Source organism: Pogona vitticeps, chromosome 4 (genome assembly GCF_051106095.1).
Source record: "Pogona vitticeps strain Pit_001003342236 chromosome 4, PviZW2.1, whole genome shotgun sequence".
Lineage (NCBI taxonomy): Eukaryota > Metazoa > Chordata > Lepidosauria > Squamata > Agamidae > Pogona > Pogona vitticeps.
The window spans coordinates 89,939,217-89,957,628 of NC_135786.1; the positions used below are offsets into that span (position 1 = coordinate 89,939,217).

At 36.8% G+C, this 18,412-nt stretch overlaps 1 protein-coding gene across 1 annotated transcript in view; it reads right to left on the reverse strand.

The window, feature by feature from the left end:
* The window catches only part of GTF2B (general transcription factor IIB), a 51,382-nt gene that overhangs the window by 11,647 nt on the left and 21,323 nt on the right, over window positions 1-18,412 (reverse strand). Inside the window, exon 3 of the mRNA XM_020794594.3 lies at window positions 9,841-9,974. Within this exon, the coding sequence (XP_020650253.1) occupies window positions 9,841-9,974 (134 nt within the window). The remainder of the gene's footprint in view (window positions 1-9,840; window positions 9,975-18,412) is intronic.

The window sequence follows — 18,412 nt, forward strand, 5'->3', positions numbered from 1 at the left end:
CCAGTGGTTTTTCCTACTTTCTTCAGTTTAAGCTTGCATTTTGCTATGAGAAGCTGATGATCAGAGCCACAATCAGCTCCAGGCTTTGTTTTTGCTGACTGTGTTGAGCTTCTCCATCTTTGGCTGCAGAGAATATAATCAATCTGATTTCGGTATTGCTCATCTGGTGATTTCCATGTGTAGAGTCGCCTCTTGTGTTGTTGGAAAAGAGTGTTTGTGATGACCAGCTTGTTCTCTTCACAAAACTCTATTAGCTTTTGCCCTGCTTCGTTTTGAACTCCAAGGGCAAGCTTCCCTGTTGTTCCTTTTATCTCTTGACTCCCTACTTTAGCATTCCAATCCCCTAGAATGAAAATAACACATTTCCTGGGTAACCCCAAAAGCCCCAGAATTACACCAGTGGTGAAGTTTTTTAACTATACAAAGAAAGAACAATTTATGAGAGTAATTAAACAAAAACAAGACCAGCTGGTCTATCGGGACAATAAGATACAGATCTTCCAGGATTGATGCAATGAATCTTTGAATTGGAGAAAATCTTATGAAGCCCGTCACAGCAGCATTCATGAAAAACAACTTCAGATATCAATGGGGTCATCCTTTTTTTTTTTTTTTTTTTTTTTTTTGGAAAATTTGAAAAGACAAGGTTCTGTTCAAAACCTACTCTTGCAATGAAGATAAAGAACTGCTGAAGGCTTGGAAACTCTGGCAAGAAGAAGAGGAAAGTCAGGAGTTAACCCCAACTACAAATAAAGAAACAGAAGGATGATCCAGAAACAACCAGATTTCTGGAAGAAGATGGATCAACATTTCCCCCCTTTTTTAAATTTCTTTTTTTATGTTATTTTTCCCCTTAAGAAGAACTGACTTCTTTGTTCTTTTTGTTCTTTTTCTTTTTTGTTTTTATATATATATTACTGGTATAATTATATTAAATATACTAATTTTAGGTAGTAAAACCAATAACAAAAGTAAAATTACTAAAATCTGAGCCTTAAACCTTATTTTTAAAATTGATTTATAATTAAAGGGAAAGAGTGGTGGAGAAGGGTTTTTATTTTATTTTATTAAACATTAAGTAGAAATGTAAAAGCCAAATAAAAAGATCACCACCCTATCTTTTGCCTAGGCCAGTAGGTTATGGTGTGGGACTACGGTGGAGTGGGAGAAAAATTATATGTTCACAAGATTGGCAGTAGTCAACTATTCGGTGTTGTCATGTTAATTTTAAGTTTTAGTTTATTTTTGTTAGTTTGGTGGGAGGAGAGGTTCCACACGGGACCTATTGGAAGGAGAATGTTTGAATTTACATGGGGGTAAAAGAATAAGACTTGCAACTTTAAACATAAAAGGCCTAGGATCAACAGTGAAAAGAAGAATAGAAGCACTACTGAAGAAAAACAAGGTGGACATTGTATTTCTGCAAGAGACACATCAATCAGAAAATGGAGTCAATGGATTAAAGATGAACAATATAGACATACAGTAGATAATTTTTTTCCTGAAACTTCTAAATCTAGAGGTGTAGCAATTATAATGTTTAAAAACTGAATTTAAAGTGGAAAAGGTAGTAAAAGAATTTAATGGTAGATATATAATAATACAAGGTAAATGGGGTTGGAAGAACATATTTTGGTTAATGTGTATACACCTAATAATAAACAGGAAGAATTTTATTATACGGTTTCTAAAGAAACGGAAAAAGTAAAGAAAGGTTATATTATGGCAGGAGATTTTAATATGGTTATGGATAAGATAAAAGATAAAACTTTTTATGGTTGGAATGATATTTATCAAAGAAATACAATACTGAGGAACAAGGTAAGAAATAACCAATTGAAGGCTATTTGGATAGAATTGAAAGGTGATGAAAGAAGATATACTTTTCAGCTGTACATAATAGTTACTCTGGAATAATTTTATATTCACATCTCAATATTTAATTTCTAAGATAGTTAATCATGCTTTGATGTCAATAGAGATTGAAATAAAAAGATTATAAAGACTTTATAAGGTGGAGAATAGATAATAATATTTTACAGTACCCAGAGGTAATACAAAAGATAAAGGAATGGCTAGAATTATGGACAATAAATGAAGCAGGAGGTGCTAAATTAGGCCTGTTGTGGAACACAATGAAAGCAATCTCAAGAGGAATAACGATAAGGGAATCCTGTAAATTAAAAAAAAATATGGAGAAAAATGTGAAAAAATTGGAAGAAGATCTGAAAAATTTAGAAAACAATTTTTTAAAGAAAAAGATGTAAGAATTTTGGTAGTAATTCTGGCTAAGAGAAAGGAACTAGATAACTCAGAAATACAGAAAGTCCAGAGAGATTTGATGTATTTAAAGCAGCATTTTTTAAAAAAAATTAATAATAAAAATTCTTATTAGCTAGAATGTGTAAAAATAGAAGAGTAAAAAATTCAATTGGGATAATTAAAGATAGAAAAGGTAAAAGTTGTAATATAATGAAAGATAAACTGAAGATTTTTCATGAATTTTTTCAGAAATTATATAAAGGAAATAATGTAATGAAAGAGAATATAGAAAGATTATATAAATGAGAATTTAAAAATTAAATTATTGGAAGATAATAAAAGAATATTAGAGGAAGAGATTAAGGAACAAGAAACTGCCAAAGTTATGAATAAGTTGAAAAATAGTAAAACACCAGGCCCTGATGGATTGGGTCCAGAATATTGTAAGCATTTTAGTTCCATTTTGATACCTAAGTTAAAAATATTTGATAACAAAATAATGGAAGGAGAGACAATGCCTGCTTCTTGGAGGCATTCATTAATTATTCTTATTCCAAAAACCAACAAAGATCAAACAGATCTGGGATCTTATAGATCCATATCTCTAATAAACCAAGATGCTAAGATTTTTACTGCTATATTAGCAAATACATTAAATAGATTTATAGCAAATTATATTAAGGAAGATCAGTGTGGTTTTATTAAGGGAAGACAAATGGATAATTTAATTAGATGAGTTTTGAACATTATATATGAAACAGAAAAGAAAAAATAAAAGCAATTATTTTATCATTAGACGTATTTAAGGCTTTTGACTGTGTTGAATGGCCAACACTAAAACTTCTTATAAGGGGTTGGGGGGGTTGGTAAAAATTATAGGGGTTATAGACCAACTGTATTCAGATAATACTTTAGAAGTAATAGTTAATGATGTTTTGACAGAACAGATTTTTCTAGGCCGAGGTGTGAGACAAGGCTGTCCACTTTCACCAACACTGTTTTGTATGGTTATAGAACTGCTAGCTAATGCAATACGAAAAGATGATTAATTAAAGGATTAGGAAAAAGTGACACAATTAAGATTATTTTTTTGCTGATTATTCATTATTGACTATTAAAAACCCATTAGAGAGTATGGGTTAAAAAGCACTTAGAAAAATTTGGGGAAACAACAGGATTAATTATTAATTGGCAAAAAACCACAAATAATGATGTTTAATATTAAATATAGTTTTAAAAAGTGTAATCATATTAAATATTTAGGTATAAATATAGTTAAAATGACTCACAAATTAAAGGAGAAAAATTTTAATAGACTAAAAAGTGATATGAAATATATAAATTGCAAGAGTACTCTAAATTGAAATTATCATGGTTTCGGAGAATCGCTATGATAAAAATGAAAATATTACCAAAAATTACCTTTTTATTTAGGATGCTCCCAATGCAATTAGAAGAAGAAGATTTCAAGTACTGGCATGGATTAGTTAATGGATTTTGTAATCAAGGTAAAAAATCCAGAATAAATAAAAGATATTGGTATAAGGCCCCAAAAAAGGAGGTTTAAGTGTGCCTAATGTAAAAAAAAAATATAGAAATCAATTAAGATTTATTGGAGAGATTATATACAATAAAGAAAAATTAATTTGGAGGGATATAGAATCCTCTGAAATAAATGGGAATGTTGAAAAATACTTGTTTTATTGTAAAAAGAAATACAATAAATCAGATGAAAAACCCTTTTTAAAGAAATATGTTAAATATATGGAATAGATATAAAAGAAGCTGTCCCTCAACTTCACCATTAAAATTAGTGAGTGAAATAGAAAATCTTCCTACAAACCTAAAGGGCTTAGTTGATTTGTTCAAGGATAAAAGTGTTGTAAGATTGAAGGATTGGATGAGTAAAATGATATCAAAGGAATTGGTTATGGTTAAACTTCAAAATAATAAACCATCATGGTATAATTATATTCAGTTAGACACATGGACAAATGATTGGTTGAAAACTAATGGTAAATGTAGAAAATGCACTAAGTACAAACAATTTCTATCATCTCATGAAGATATGCAGAAAGATGCTTTGATGAAGGGAGTAGTAAGTAGAATATATAATATAATTTTGGAACAAGAGGAAAAAGAGAGGAGAACAGAAGGTTTGAAATTAATTTGGGGAAATGATTTAAGGACAGAAATTAAAACAGAGGATTGGATAAAAATGTGAAGGATGAGAGTTTTAAGGTTAATGTCGATAAGAATAAAGGAAATCTTTTAAAAATTCTGTTTAAGGTGGTATTTGACTCCTGTGAAACTGAATATAATAAAGTCAGATTATTCTAAAGCTTGTTGGAAATGTGATGAAGAAATTGGCATGTATTATATGTGATGGGATTGTAAATTGGTTAAGAAATTTTGGAAACTGATTTTTAAGGAAATACGTGATATATTTGTGAAAGATACTAAACTTAACTCTAAAATTGCTTTGTTGTCAATTTTTATAAGATAGATCTTAATTATTATTCGAAGGAATTGATTTCTAACTTTATGACAAGTGCTAGAATATTAATAGCTCGGTATTGGAAAGACAAAAATGACATTAAATTAGAAGACTGGTATGGTGAAGTATGGGACATTGCATTAAATGATAAATTGACTACTGAACTCAAGATGAAAAGAGGGGAAATAAGTTCCAATTTTTTATGCTATTTGGGGTAGATTTGTTGGATTTGTATTAGTGAAAGGAAAGGGGAAAGTTTAAACAACAATCTATGCAATTTTGGAAAGGAAGTTTATAATAAAAATATTGTTCAATGGGGTCCCGTCGGTATGGGGTGCACGATGGAATTTAGTGTGCAGTAAGAACTATTATTTGTATTTTTGTATTTGTTTTCTGTTTTAAAAATAATAAAAATATAAACTTAAAATTCCTTGTAGTAATGTGATGAAGAATGGACACAGCATGGCTGTTCCAAGTGGTTTCTCGGGATGTATATGGCAACATTTTTCCTATTTGTTTCATTTCAGCTTTCTTCAGGCCTGTTTCTTTCATTTTCATGTTTTTCATGCACCAGTCCTCTCACTTTATATCATAGGTCGGGGAACAGGGGCAATTACCCCAAATGGGGTAAAAGTGAAAATCCTGGGGGTAATGAGCACAGTGCTACCCCCCTCCCTCCCTACCACCCCCACCCTCTGCAGCCAAACCTCAAATTGTAAGCACCTCTCTCTGTTACTTCCTTCGTTGCAGCAGAGCACTTCTAAATGCTCCGTTCTTTCAGTAGATCGGAGAGATAAGCCTCCCTAATTGGTTACAGGTGGGGATTAGCCCAGGGCAATCAATCTGGGGCTTCTGAATGACTGCTTCCTCCGGAAACGAATGCGAGCAAGCAGAAAGCGGGAAAGGAGCAAGCAAGGGAAGGAGGGAAGGTGCGAGAGACCGAGGACTTCATCAGGCTTATTTAAATGTATGTAATTGTAGAAAATGGAGGGCGGGAGGAAATGGAGTGTGTGTGTGTCCGTGTGTGTCCGTGTGTGTGTGTGTGTGTGTGTGTGTGTGAGAGAGAGAGAGAGAGAGAGAGACAGAGACAGAGAGAGAGAGAGAGAGAGAGAGAGAGACTGACTCAGAACTGAAAATGAACAGGCAGTCAAGCAAAAGAGAAACTGAATTAAGGCGGGGGAGAAGGGTGGCTTTTTAAGGTGCTGTCTGGGTTTATCATTGCTTTCCTTCCAAGAAGCAGGCATCTTTGAATTTTGTGGCTGCTGTCACCCTCTGCAGTGATCATGGACCCCAAGAAAGTAAAATCTGTCACTGCCTCCATATCTTCCCCTTCTATTTGCCAGGAGGTGATGGGGCTAGTGGCCATGAACTTAGTTTTTTTTAATGTTCAGCTTCAGACCATTTTTTGCATTCTCCTCTTTCACCCTCATTAAGAGGTTCTTTAAGTCCTCACTTTCTGCCATGCTTTTGCACAGTCAATGAAGCAGAAGTAGATGTTTTTCCGGAACTCTCTGGCTTTCTCCATAATCCAGCACATGTTAGCAATTTGGTCTCTAGTTCTTCTGCCCCTTCGAAATCCAGCTTGTACTTGTGGGAGTTCTTGGTCCACATACTGCTTAAGCCTGCCTTGTAGGATTTTGAGCATAACCTTGCTAGCGTGTGAAATGAGTGCAATTGTATGGTAGTTGGAGCATTCTTTGGCACTTTCCTTCTTTGGGATTGGGATGTAGACTGATCTTTTCCAACCCTCTGGCCACTGCTGAGTTTTCCACTGATGATGATAAAAAAGCACACTGGTCCTTTGATATTGGGCTGTATGACAGGGTGTATGACATGACCTTTATCATGGTTTGTTCCCTTTTGCACACCACACATAGAATGATTAAAGTGGTAGGGAAAGCCCACCCCCCAATTCTGCGCTGGCTGTCTCTAGCAAGCATGTCATTGCTAGGACCACTCTGGGAGCCACTGATGATGATTAAATCCTCTGCAAGCTAGCAAAAATTTAATGCAACTTGCTAGGCACGTTGGACACCTTACTACTCCCTATACCACACCATGGCTGGAGTGCAATGTGTTCCAGCAAAAATAGTGCACATCTTTATCAAATTTGGTGCATCCTGCTAGTTCGGTACACAGCCTGTGTAGATTCAATAATATATGATTTCCTTCCTTTCGAATCAAGGGGGTAATGTCGGCGTATATAAATTTGGGGGGGGGGGTTTAAAAGGTAAAAAAGTTCCCTGACCCCTGCTTTATATGGAAGGACCGCCTCTTTTGGGTCCCTTCCTTTCATTTTTCCTTATTTGTGTTTTCTTGTAATAGTCCAAGAAAACCCTAAAGAACCAAAAAAAAAACAAAACCCTACTTCAAAAAAGCAGAGGTTAGGCAACCCCACCCTCCCGGAAATAAACTAAAGAATGCAAATTCCCACTAAATATACTCTTAACAGAATAAACAGAAAAGCAGCCACTCTATAATTTAGAAAAAACAGGCTAACAGAGAAAGCACATACCCATTCAACCAATCCAACAGAGAAAAACCAGCAAAATAAAAACAGTCCCCCTCCCAAAAACCAAGAAAAGCAAGCAAGGAAATAAAAGCAAGAAAATACAATCAACCATTCTCCCCCAAAATACTAGAATACTTAGAGATTTCTCGCCACCCCTGACAGCACTCGATGCCTTCTCTTCTCTAGCAGGCAGGCCGGCTAGCCACAAAAAAAATGCAATAAAGGATCAAGAGGGGAATTCCCAAAGAAATCAGGGAGGAGAAAGTCTAAAAAATAATCCCAACGAGGCATGTTGGCACAGGCAGGCTGCCTGGCGGCAGCAGCAGCAACTATAATCAGAAGAAACAGGGGGAAAGCCACCAAAAAAAAAAAAAAAAAGAAAGAAAAAGATGGAAATACAAAAAAACCACGAACTGTAATGTATTCTTCTTTCATTCATAAGAATCATTTGTGTTTAAGTTCTCTTTCAGTAGCTGGTGAAAAAAATGTGAAAATAAAATAAAAGGGAGATTCACTCTGTGTGTGTGTGTGTGTGTGTGTGTGTGTGTGTGTGTGTGTGTGTGTGTGTGTGTGTTCGTTCCCCACATAAATGTAAAAGTCTGTTTTTTTAATTATATACAGTGGTGCCTCGCTTAACGATGTTAATTGGTTCCAAAAAAACTATCGCTATGGGAAAACATCGTTAAGCGAAACACCATTTCCCATAGGAATGCACTGAAAACCGGTTAATCCGTTCCAATGCACCTTGTGAAACCTATGCAAACTTAATTTGGCTCTGTTCTGAGTCTTTGTTAATATTTGGTGATTTTTTGTTTTCCCCATTTAAATCCATTGAACTGTCCGTTCAATGTATTTAAAGGGGAAAAACAAAAAATCACCAAAAATTAACGAAGACTCAGAACAGAGCCAAATTAAGTTTGCACATGTTTCACAAGGTGGACTACCGATTCCAAGCATTTAAAACAGGTTTCAAACGTTTTAAGACACTTAAAAATGAGCAAAAACGGACATCATTAAGTGAAAATCCCCCATAGAGAACATTGTTCAACGAAGCAATCGCTAAGCGAGGCACCACTGTATGAGCTTTGGTAAGACTCTTCAAAAACCATTTGCCTTTGAAGGAGGAAACGGCTAGGAGCGGCTAAACTCCAAGTGCCCTGCAAGGGACTGTGGGACTAATAGTCTCTGCCGATTAAGATCTGTTAAGAGCACCTCTAAATAATACCAGTTCCATAATCCTTTGAAGTGCCCTGAACCTGCAAACATTCCCAGACATTTCTTCTGTCTTCAGAGGCAAATGGTTCCCAATGCAGAATTTTACCAAAGCTCATGGGAGGGATGAAAAACTTCTATGTGGACTTAGATTTCCAGAATTCTGTCTGGGGAATATCTGGCAAATTTGGGGGATTACAGTGAAAAAACTCTGAAAGTTCCATTCTTATTCCCTACCAGTAAAGTCATCCTGGAATTGTCAAATTTTGATAATTAAAGACTTCCCCCTCCAGTACCATGGCTCCCACAGCTTTCCAACAATGAAAAATTACACAGGAGCTTCAGGAGAAAAATCAGAAATGCTGAAATTAAAAAAAAAAAAATCTCTGCTGATGACATCATTGGCAACAAGATTTGAGCCAATGTGTGACACATAGGTATCATGGTCTTCAGCCTACCTGCTCTCCTGAACAAATGGACCTATTAGCAAAGCACCCACAGCTTATCAAGAATTCTCATGCTCAAAATATCTCGGGGGGGGGGGAATTAAAACCAACGGATAAACACACTTTTTCTACAGAAATGCACCTATACAATGAGTAACAGAATAATATACTATTTTTATATTCCATTTCCAGATCACATTTGTTCTTCCTATTACTTAAAATATCCATGATTCTGGAAGGAAAAACTAGTCACCAGCCCTGAAAATAGTAGTAACAAATACCCTACCAACAGAAAGCATGCTCAGACTGAGAAAACCTCCTCTTCTTTCATGACACACATTTGGTTCGGTTTCATAAGTTCAGATCAGATATATCAGATTCATACTTAGGTCCATAAAGCATATTTGTATGTAAAATCAACGTTATCAGAGTGTGCATGTCAAGAAACCACTCCATACAGATCCGTTCTGAGGCAGTTAAGAGTGATTTTGGATATCCTTAAAGAACAGCACATAAAGAAAACAGAAATGTTACTTTTGATACAGGATCAAAGTCAAACAGGAGAGCAAGAAAAACCAGCAAAAAATGTCCAGAGCATTTTATCTGAACAAAGCATTTTCTCTACTTACGGTATTTTTCATAAAGGTGGGAAAAGCCACTCTTCAATGTTAGATGATACATTATTTTCTCTATTACAGTCTACAATCGTAAGAAGGAATCATACTCCATTATGTTAGCTAGACCTGAAGCCATACTGAAGTATCAAGAATTTTTGCTCAACACTATACAGTACTTCTGTGTCTATTAAATACAGATTTTTTTCCAGATCTTTACATATCTACGCTGTAGATCTGGTTCTTCATAATACAACTGTCACAATTGTTACTATTTTTTAAAAAAAAAGAGATTACCTTGCCAATCATTGTAGTTAAATCTCCATCACTTAGGAGAGGATTCTGGGTGTCTCCGACTCGCGATGGATCTTTGGTTGCTTTGTCATTGCTGAATGTTCGCCATTCTGACCCTACATCTATGACTCTGTCACCTGAATATGTAAAAAGCATGGATGAAGAGCAAGTGTCAAAGAAATTCAGTAGGACAATCTCTATGCTAGGAATACAGATGGCACTGCACTTATTGACAGAGATCAATAAAAGTCCCTCCATGAGTTCAGAATGGCACCAACTTTCACTCAAAGATATTCTTTGGAAGTGATCGAGCCTGATTCAAGCATGGTCAAGCAACCTTGTAACACAGGTGCTGCAAGTGGCAAGACCTTTTGTGTCACTACAAAAGAAGGCAATGAAAGTCTTGCGGGCCTTATTATGACTATGCTCCTGCCTCCTTTTCCTGTAGCTCACTCTCCACCCTTCATGCAACGAGCAGCCTAGAGACAACACAACTAGATAGGAAGGGGTGTATGATTAAAATATAAAAGTAAAATTAAATTAAAAACTAAAATCCTCTAAGTATTACACCAGGCCCCATGCCAGTTACAGCAACTTCATGCACATCTGGAAGCTTGTATCACAATTTACACATCACTGCCAACATGCAAATCTTGCTTTGTGAAATCAATACAGAACACAGTGTTTAGCAGATTCTCTGGTAAACTATTTAATTCCATTTAAGCTGAAACGGGGGATACTTCAGAAACATATCATGGGAAGTACAATATAGCTCATCTGCTTATCTGATTTCCACAAAACCAAATTAATCTATAATGTGTCATCAAATCACCTGAGACTTATGGCAAGCCTGTGCATCGTTATACCTCCAAAAGATTCTATTGTTAACAACCCTGATCAGCTCCTGAAAACACAAAAGGCTTCCTTTACTGAATCAATCCCATCTCGTGTCAATCTTCCTTTTCCCCCACTGCTTTCAACATTTGTATTACCACCTTTTCCAGTGATGACTTCTCATGATGTGCCTACATTAAAATATCCTTAGTTTAGCCATTTTCACTTCAGTGAGAGTTGAGACTTGATTTGATCTGGAATCCACTTATTTATCTTTTCCCATCTCTGGCATTGAGGCAAGCCCCAGCGCTTCTGTCCTCTTCCCGTGTTTTGTTTGCTCTCTCTTCCTCTCACTCTTTCGACCATGAGTTAAATGGAGGCAGTTTATCCCATGTGCGGGGACTGCAACCTTCCTTTTATTCTTCTGTTTGCAACTGCTGTGTGCAACTGTAATTCCTTACTTTTTTCTCTTTTTCTACCTAAAATGCCTCCAAAGTACAGTGGTGCCTCGCATAACGTTTGCTTCGTTTAACGTTTTTTTCGCTTAACGTTTATTTTTTCAGAGTCAGATTGTGCTTCGTATAACGTTTTTCCCTATGGGCGATTTTCACATAGCGATTTTGGGACCATGCTTCGCTTAACGTTTTTGGTTTTAGGTCCCCTGCTTCACTTAACGATGTTCATTTTTTCAATTACAAAAGTGTCTTAACATGTTGAAAAACGGTTTTAAATGCTTGGAATCGTTAGTGCACCTTCTAAAATGTGTGCATACTTAATTTGGCGTTGATCTGACTTTTCGTTAATTTTTTGTGAATTTTTTTCTCCCCCATAGGAAACAATGGAGCTGTCAGATTTTGACAGCTGTCAAAAGTTGGGGGGAAAAAATTCACCATAAATTAACGAAAAGTCAGATCAAAGCCAAATTAACTTTTGCATCTGTTTTAGAGGGTGCAGAAGCTAATCCAAGCATTTAAAACCATTTTTGACCCTTTTATGACACACTTAAATTTGCAAAAATTGACTTCGCAAAGCCATTGAAATGTACTGAGTCGGCTTCAATACATTCCAATGGAGGAAACATTATATCGTTTAACAATGTTTCCTATGGGTTTCCTATGGGTTTTTTCGCTTAAGGACGGCAATCCGTGCCTACTGGAACGGATTAACCGGTTTCCAATGCCTTCCTATGGGAAATGGTGTTTCGCATAAAGTTTTTTTCGCATAAGGTTTTTTTTTGGAACCAATTAAAAACGTTATGCGAGGCACCACTGTAATTTTTAACATATAAAGTGCTAGTTATTGTAAAGGGAAGATGGCTCTGGGACTTGAGCTATTCTCTTACACTTTCTCTGTGCATTTGTAGTCTGTAGCTGATACACTGCTAATAAAAGGAAATTACCAATTTTCCACAAACTTCCTCAGCAGAACATTTTGCTTTGAAGGACTCTGTCATCCTTGCATCTCTTCTGCACTGTTTTTCAGTATGCTACTTCCATCTTGCCTTGTTACCCTTTCAAACATTTCTAACCTAGTTTAAAAATGCTGTTTAGTTTTTAAAAATCTCATGAAAGAGATATGTTTTTCCTCATTTTTTATCATTGTCCTCTTCTATTTCTTTGCACTGATTACTATAATCATTCTCTTTGTCCTTAGAATGTAAGTCACTGAAACGCTGGATTTAGCGTTCTGATCTCTCTCTTCTTCCGTTTTGCTTTTCATCTGTCATTGACTGCTTCAAGATCTTCCTTAGTTATTTTCTTTTGACAATAAGAATAACCTACTAGTGTTCCTCCCTGTTAAAACCACTGATTTCAATCCACATTTCTTCTGGTTCAGAGTCAGCTACCTTTATTCATGCAGATATTTTCCTTACATGGTATTTGAGTTATTCAGTTCTTCTCTTGGATACAGAACTTAATGTGGAGAGGGATCTGGGAAGCTGTGAGCTACAACATCAGGCAGCTAGACTCTGTTACAAGTCTAGATTCCAAGCAGGACCATTCAAGGCAGAATGGTCAAAGCTGAGACGCTAGACTAAGAAGCAGCCATTCGCTGGAACAACCTCACAAGCAGAAGAGAACTGATAGCTCCAGTGGTAATAGGTGGTGGAGTAAGTGTGAGGAGAAGCTACTATAGAGCACTAGGAGTCTGTGGCAGATGACTTATTTTATTTAAAAAAAAACTAACTCTTGTTAATACTGAGCAGAAAGGGGGAATGTAACCACTACTAAATATTTTATATATTGAAAACCCGTACAATTAAACAAATGAACTGAGTATTTCATTGTCACAAACCTTTCAGATGGCAAACATATTATTTACATTAAAGTCGTACCCCAAAACTGAACAATACAAGACAGCATTTTAGGCAGTGGCCGAAACGGAGAAATTTAATTTTTGACGATATTTAGGTAGTGACAGGAAAATAATGCATGGTATATTTGTTTATTAGACTGTTGGCCTATGTCTTCAAGTACTTCAAACATACACTTTACATTTGAATACATTTCATGCTAACTAAATACTGAATTAAAATAAAGTTCTTTAATGATCTGCAGACACTACACATCACACGGGAGGATGCTGAAACACTCACAGAAGACCAAATGAGCTGGAGAATCCTTGCTACCCAATACATTACACAGCATGGAAGTGGATCATCATCATCATCATCATCATCATTAATGATCTGACATATTTTCAGAAGCATAAGACATTCAGATTAATGTAAAGAGAGATTAAGATGGTATTTTTTAGGAACTGGGGATGAGACATTGCAATTACTGAGCCGTACTTTTAAATTAGAGGTATGCAGATTTGTGTTTCTGGTTTACAACTTTCAGAATTCCCTAGCTAGTTATTCTGGGAGTTGTAGCCAAAAACACAAATCCGCACATCTATATTTGAGATTATTTTATTAAAACAAATACAATAATAGGTTTTTTAAGGTTTCAACTATATTATTTTAAATTTGTTCAGTTATTAACACTTTCTCCTTTTAAAGCATACGTGGGAGGAGAGTAAAGAGCCCTTCTTTTCAGTGTCCTCCAGTTCCTTTCCCAACTTATATTAAGAAACATGTGCCTCTCCCCTCCTCTGCTGGATACTGGCCCCTGTGTAAATATTTGACTAAGCATTGTTCCTTCTAAGGCCTAGCAGCAACTTCATTTCGAGACAAACTCCCATTACTGTTTACTGCAGCTAAAAAAAGAAAATGTACTTGAAATTCTGCAATCGTATAAATAGAATACTGAGTACAGCAATGATGTAATATTTTTCCACAGAAGTGGGAATGACCTGTAAGATTCACAAGAGGGATCTGCCCTCTGTGGAGTTTTGCTTCAGTCCTGCATTCATGCTGTCCCATCACTGCCAGCTTTAGCAAAAATACAACAGTGGACTTAATTAACAAACAGAAAGCTATTTAGTGCAATATACTTAACCAGTACATTGTCTCCTCCACTTTTTATTATCACACTAGAGGAAATATTTGGCACAATTCTAAAGCACACAGAAATAAAGATACAACAGAAGCCAGACACTGGTCAATGCCAGAAAAGTGTTCAGGAAAGGTTCGTCTGTTTCATTCTTTTCCAAATGTTCCATGTAGAAGTTTGCTATAACCAGGCTGAGGGGGCTCCCCATGGCCACTCCATCTGTCTGTTCATAGAATTCATTATCCCACTGAAAATAGCTGGTCGTTAGGCAGTGTTGGAAAAGGCCCTTGATGTCTTCTGGAAAGGTCTGTTGGGTGAGTGTCAGGGTGTCCTTTATCAGTAACTTAGTGAACGGGGATACTACGTCAAAGCTGATCAGTCTGTCCCCAGGGTTGAGTTTTAGGGTGCTGATCTTGCTTATGAAATGTCCTGAGTCTTTGATGTAGGATGAGGTTTGTCCAATGTGGGTCTGTAGGAGGATCACTAGGTATTTGGCTAATTCATATGTTGGGGAGCCGATGGCACTTACAATGGGCCTGAGTGGGATTGAGTCCTTGTGGATTTTGGGGAATCCATATAGTCTTGGTGGGAGAGCTTCTGTCTTGCAGATTCGTTGAAAGACGTTGGAGTGCAGGGAGGAACTCCTGATCAGCATGTTTTTTTTGTGATTTTGTTGGTTGAGCCCCATTTAGTTTTCTGTAGGTGGTGGGGTCTAGAGGTTCCCTGATTTTGTCCTTGTATTCTTCTATTTCCATGATTACTGTGGCATTGCCTTTGTCTGCTGACAGGATGAAGATGTCCCAGTCTGAGTTCAGGGATTGATGGCATTTCTCTCCTTTCTTGTTATGTTGCTTTTTGGGGGTTTTGCTTTTCGCAGGATCCTAGTCACTTCACCTCTTATTTCTTTTGCAGAGCCCCCTCAGCCTGGTTATAGCAAACTTCTACATGGAGCATTTCGAAAAACTGGCCCTGGCTTCAGCACCCTTCACACCCACAGTCTGATTCCAATATGTGGATGACACCTTCGCAATTTGGAACCACGGTGAAGAAAAATTGGAAGAATTTCTAAACCATTTCAACAGCATCCATCCAAATATACAATTCACCATGGAAAAAGAAATAAAGGGCCAACTCCCGTTCTTAGATGTCATGGTCGTACACAAAACTGACCTCCTATAGGGACACAAGGTCTACAGAAAACCCACCCACACACTGCAGACACTGCAGACTAAAACAACCAGAAAAATTGGCAGTAGCGGAACATGCCCTAAAACAAGCTAGACATGAAATTCTATTTCAAAATACTGAAAAACTGGACAACACCAGCAATCATTACGTTAGACTGCACAGAGAAGCCACTGAAATCCACAAACACCAGCAGAACTTCAACAAGAAAGAAAATTTGAAACTCAACAAAACTTGGCTACCAGCACTGAAAAATACAGCGTGCAAAAGGTCAACGAACTCTACACAGCCACAAGGACCGGTGATCGCTACACAAAAAAGACCAGCTAACGACACCCATCAGTCACAGTGACAGATAATCTCTCCTCATCATCACAACAATACACCCACAACAAAAACACACTGATCTACCATAATCACCTATCTCCTGAAAAGGACAAAAGCTGATCTCACAGCCATACTCAACTCCCAAACGAACTGCACCAGAGCACAGAGTGCTGTCCTCTGAAGATGCCAGCCAGAGACTGGTGAAACATCAGGAAGAACAACCTTCAGAACATGGCCAAAGAGCCCCAAAAAACCCACAACAACCATATAATAGATTTTCCCACAACGATGCATACAACCAACAAAGTAAACTTTTATTCCAAAATTGAAAGGACACAGAATATTTACTTTTAAGCCGATACAAAATGAATCATACAGATCCCAAAACTGAAAAACTCCTTAATTAGTGTCAGTCTGCTACTGACAATGACAACTTCATGTTAAACCAGTTTAAAAGAAATTCTTCAGCAGTTCCATTCCTAAATATATTCAAGTAAAGACTGTGGATGCAAGTAGAGAATGTGTTGGCAGAGCAACAAATTCCCCATATATTGAAAAAAATCTACTTAGCATAAACTGCAAGGGCTGATTTGCTGCTAATGAAGTGTACTCAGATATTCAGCTGCCGGCTTGTTGTCAAGACTTGGGCAAAAGGAAATAATCAGTCATTAGAAAAGAATCCAGATATAGTCATGATTTCATGAGACACAAATGTGCCAAAACAACTGGTATAACGAAGTAGGAGCATTTTTTCAATTATGACTCAGAAAAGGCTTCCCCTTAAGAGATGAAACAACAGCCTCAGGATGGTCTAAGAGCTACAGCTGATCACTATGGGTCCTGCAATCTCCTTACAAAAAAAGGAACATGCAGTATTTACAATCCCTATTCCCGGAAAAAGTGGACCACAACAAGTAAATTGGAGGTAGTGTATCTCCTAGTTCCATGGCTGCCTCAGACCTCATTTTCTGCACAAAAAAGGAAACTACCATGGTGATCCCTGAGGTTGTATTATCACAGTCCTGAATTTGGCACTGAGAAAACTTCTGCCAAGCTCCATTCCTTTTGTTCCAGTAAGTGACTGAAAGCAAGCCAAAGTGTCTAGCAGGAGAAATAGGTTATAAGATAGCACACCCATATGCCTAGAACTGCTTTTGCTGGCTTTTCATGTGCTAGCTGTGGGTTTCAAATGTTTCAGATGCCCTTCAGGCCATCTTTCTAGTCTGCCTTCTTCAATCTGGAGCTGTTATGAATTTTCAAATATATATTTGCTTTACAAATAGATCTGCAAGATTTTTTCAGATTTAGAGGGGTAACTATTCTGTATCTCATGTTTATCAAGTTTACTTCTACTTTGTAAGTCAGCAATGTAGTAATTAATGCTGGAACACTACATCAACATTCATAAGTGCTCCAGAGGTGAACTCTGAGGAGCAACTTGCAATATAAAACTAGACAGGGAGGGAGACAAAAATAAAAAAATAAAAATAGAAAGGCAGTCTTAACTGAAAACCTACATCTCAAGAAGACAAGGAACAAGAACAGAGCTGAAGGTTCATCTTACTTGGCATAATAAAGAGTAAGAACTGGGAAGAGAATAGCTAGAGAAAAAAATGAGCAATTCATTCTATTATGATGTGACCAGATCAGAAATACTGTGACTTAACGTTTTTTAAAAAACAATATATTAGTTGCAAGGAATGTAACCTGGCTTTCCATGAATAGAGAAAAGACAGTTGGAAGATATGTTTTATATGTCACATGACTCCTTTTTCAAAATTGCTGAGAATATGAAAAGCTTGTCCATCATTAATATATATTAATATAGCGAACTGAACAGTTAGACACTAACTTTTCAGGGCCTCTTACTTGCTTCTGTATCAAACTACAGTGGTGCCCCGCTTGACTATTGCTTCGTTAGATGAGGAAATTGCCTAACGATGAGTATTTTGCAATCGCTATAGCGATCACAAAACAATGTTTGTATGGGTTTATTTCATTTAACGACAATCACTGCTTTGGGAACCGATTTTTCACTTAACGGCGATCAAAACAGCTGATCGTCGGGGTTTCAAAATGGCTTCCCGCTGTGTTTTAAGACGGATTGCTCGCATTACAGGCACCAGAAAATGGCCGCCCTATGGAGGATCTTCGCTGGACGCTGAGGTATTTCGCCCACTAGAACACATTAACCATTTTTAATGCATTTCAATGGGCTTTTTACTTTCGCTTGACAACGATTTCATTCTACAGCGATTTTGCTGGAACGGATTATCGTCATCAAGCGGGGCACCACTGTATTAATAATTTTTTTTCCCTATCAGAATTTAGTTTAAAGATTGAAACAGGATACACAATTCCTAATTGCCACATACAGCATAAACTAAATATTAGCCACAATCAGTGTGTTGTCCACAGATGCACACGCCAAAGCCAACTTGTTGGTCATAACAGTACAGTATGACCCCCATATCTATGGGATCAGTATCTGCAGTTTCACTTCACCGTCTGAAAATATTAAAAATATGAAAAGAAAAAACCAGAAATATATATTTCCACAATATATTTACCAGAACTGGCCACTAGACAGAACCAGAAACCATGCTATGTATAGGGTTTGCTATTATCCATAGTTTTTGGAATCTGTGGGGTGTGTGTTTGTGGAATTGATCCCTGGCAGTTATGGGGCAACTGCTGTATTATAAAACCATTGTTTTAAACAACCATTGTTGCTTTGAGGAAGGTTTGGAGATATAAGAGAAGAATGGCTGTATATTTGAAGTTTCAACCTC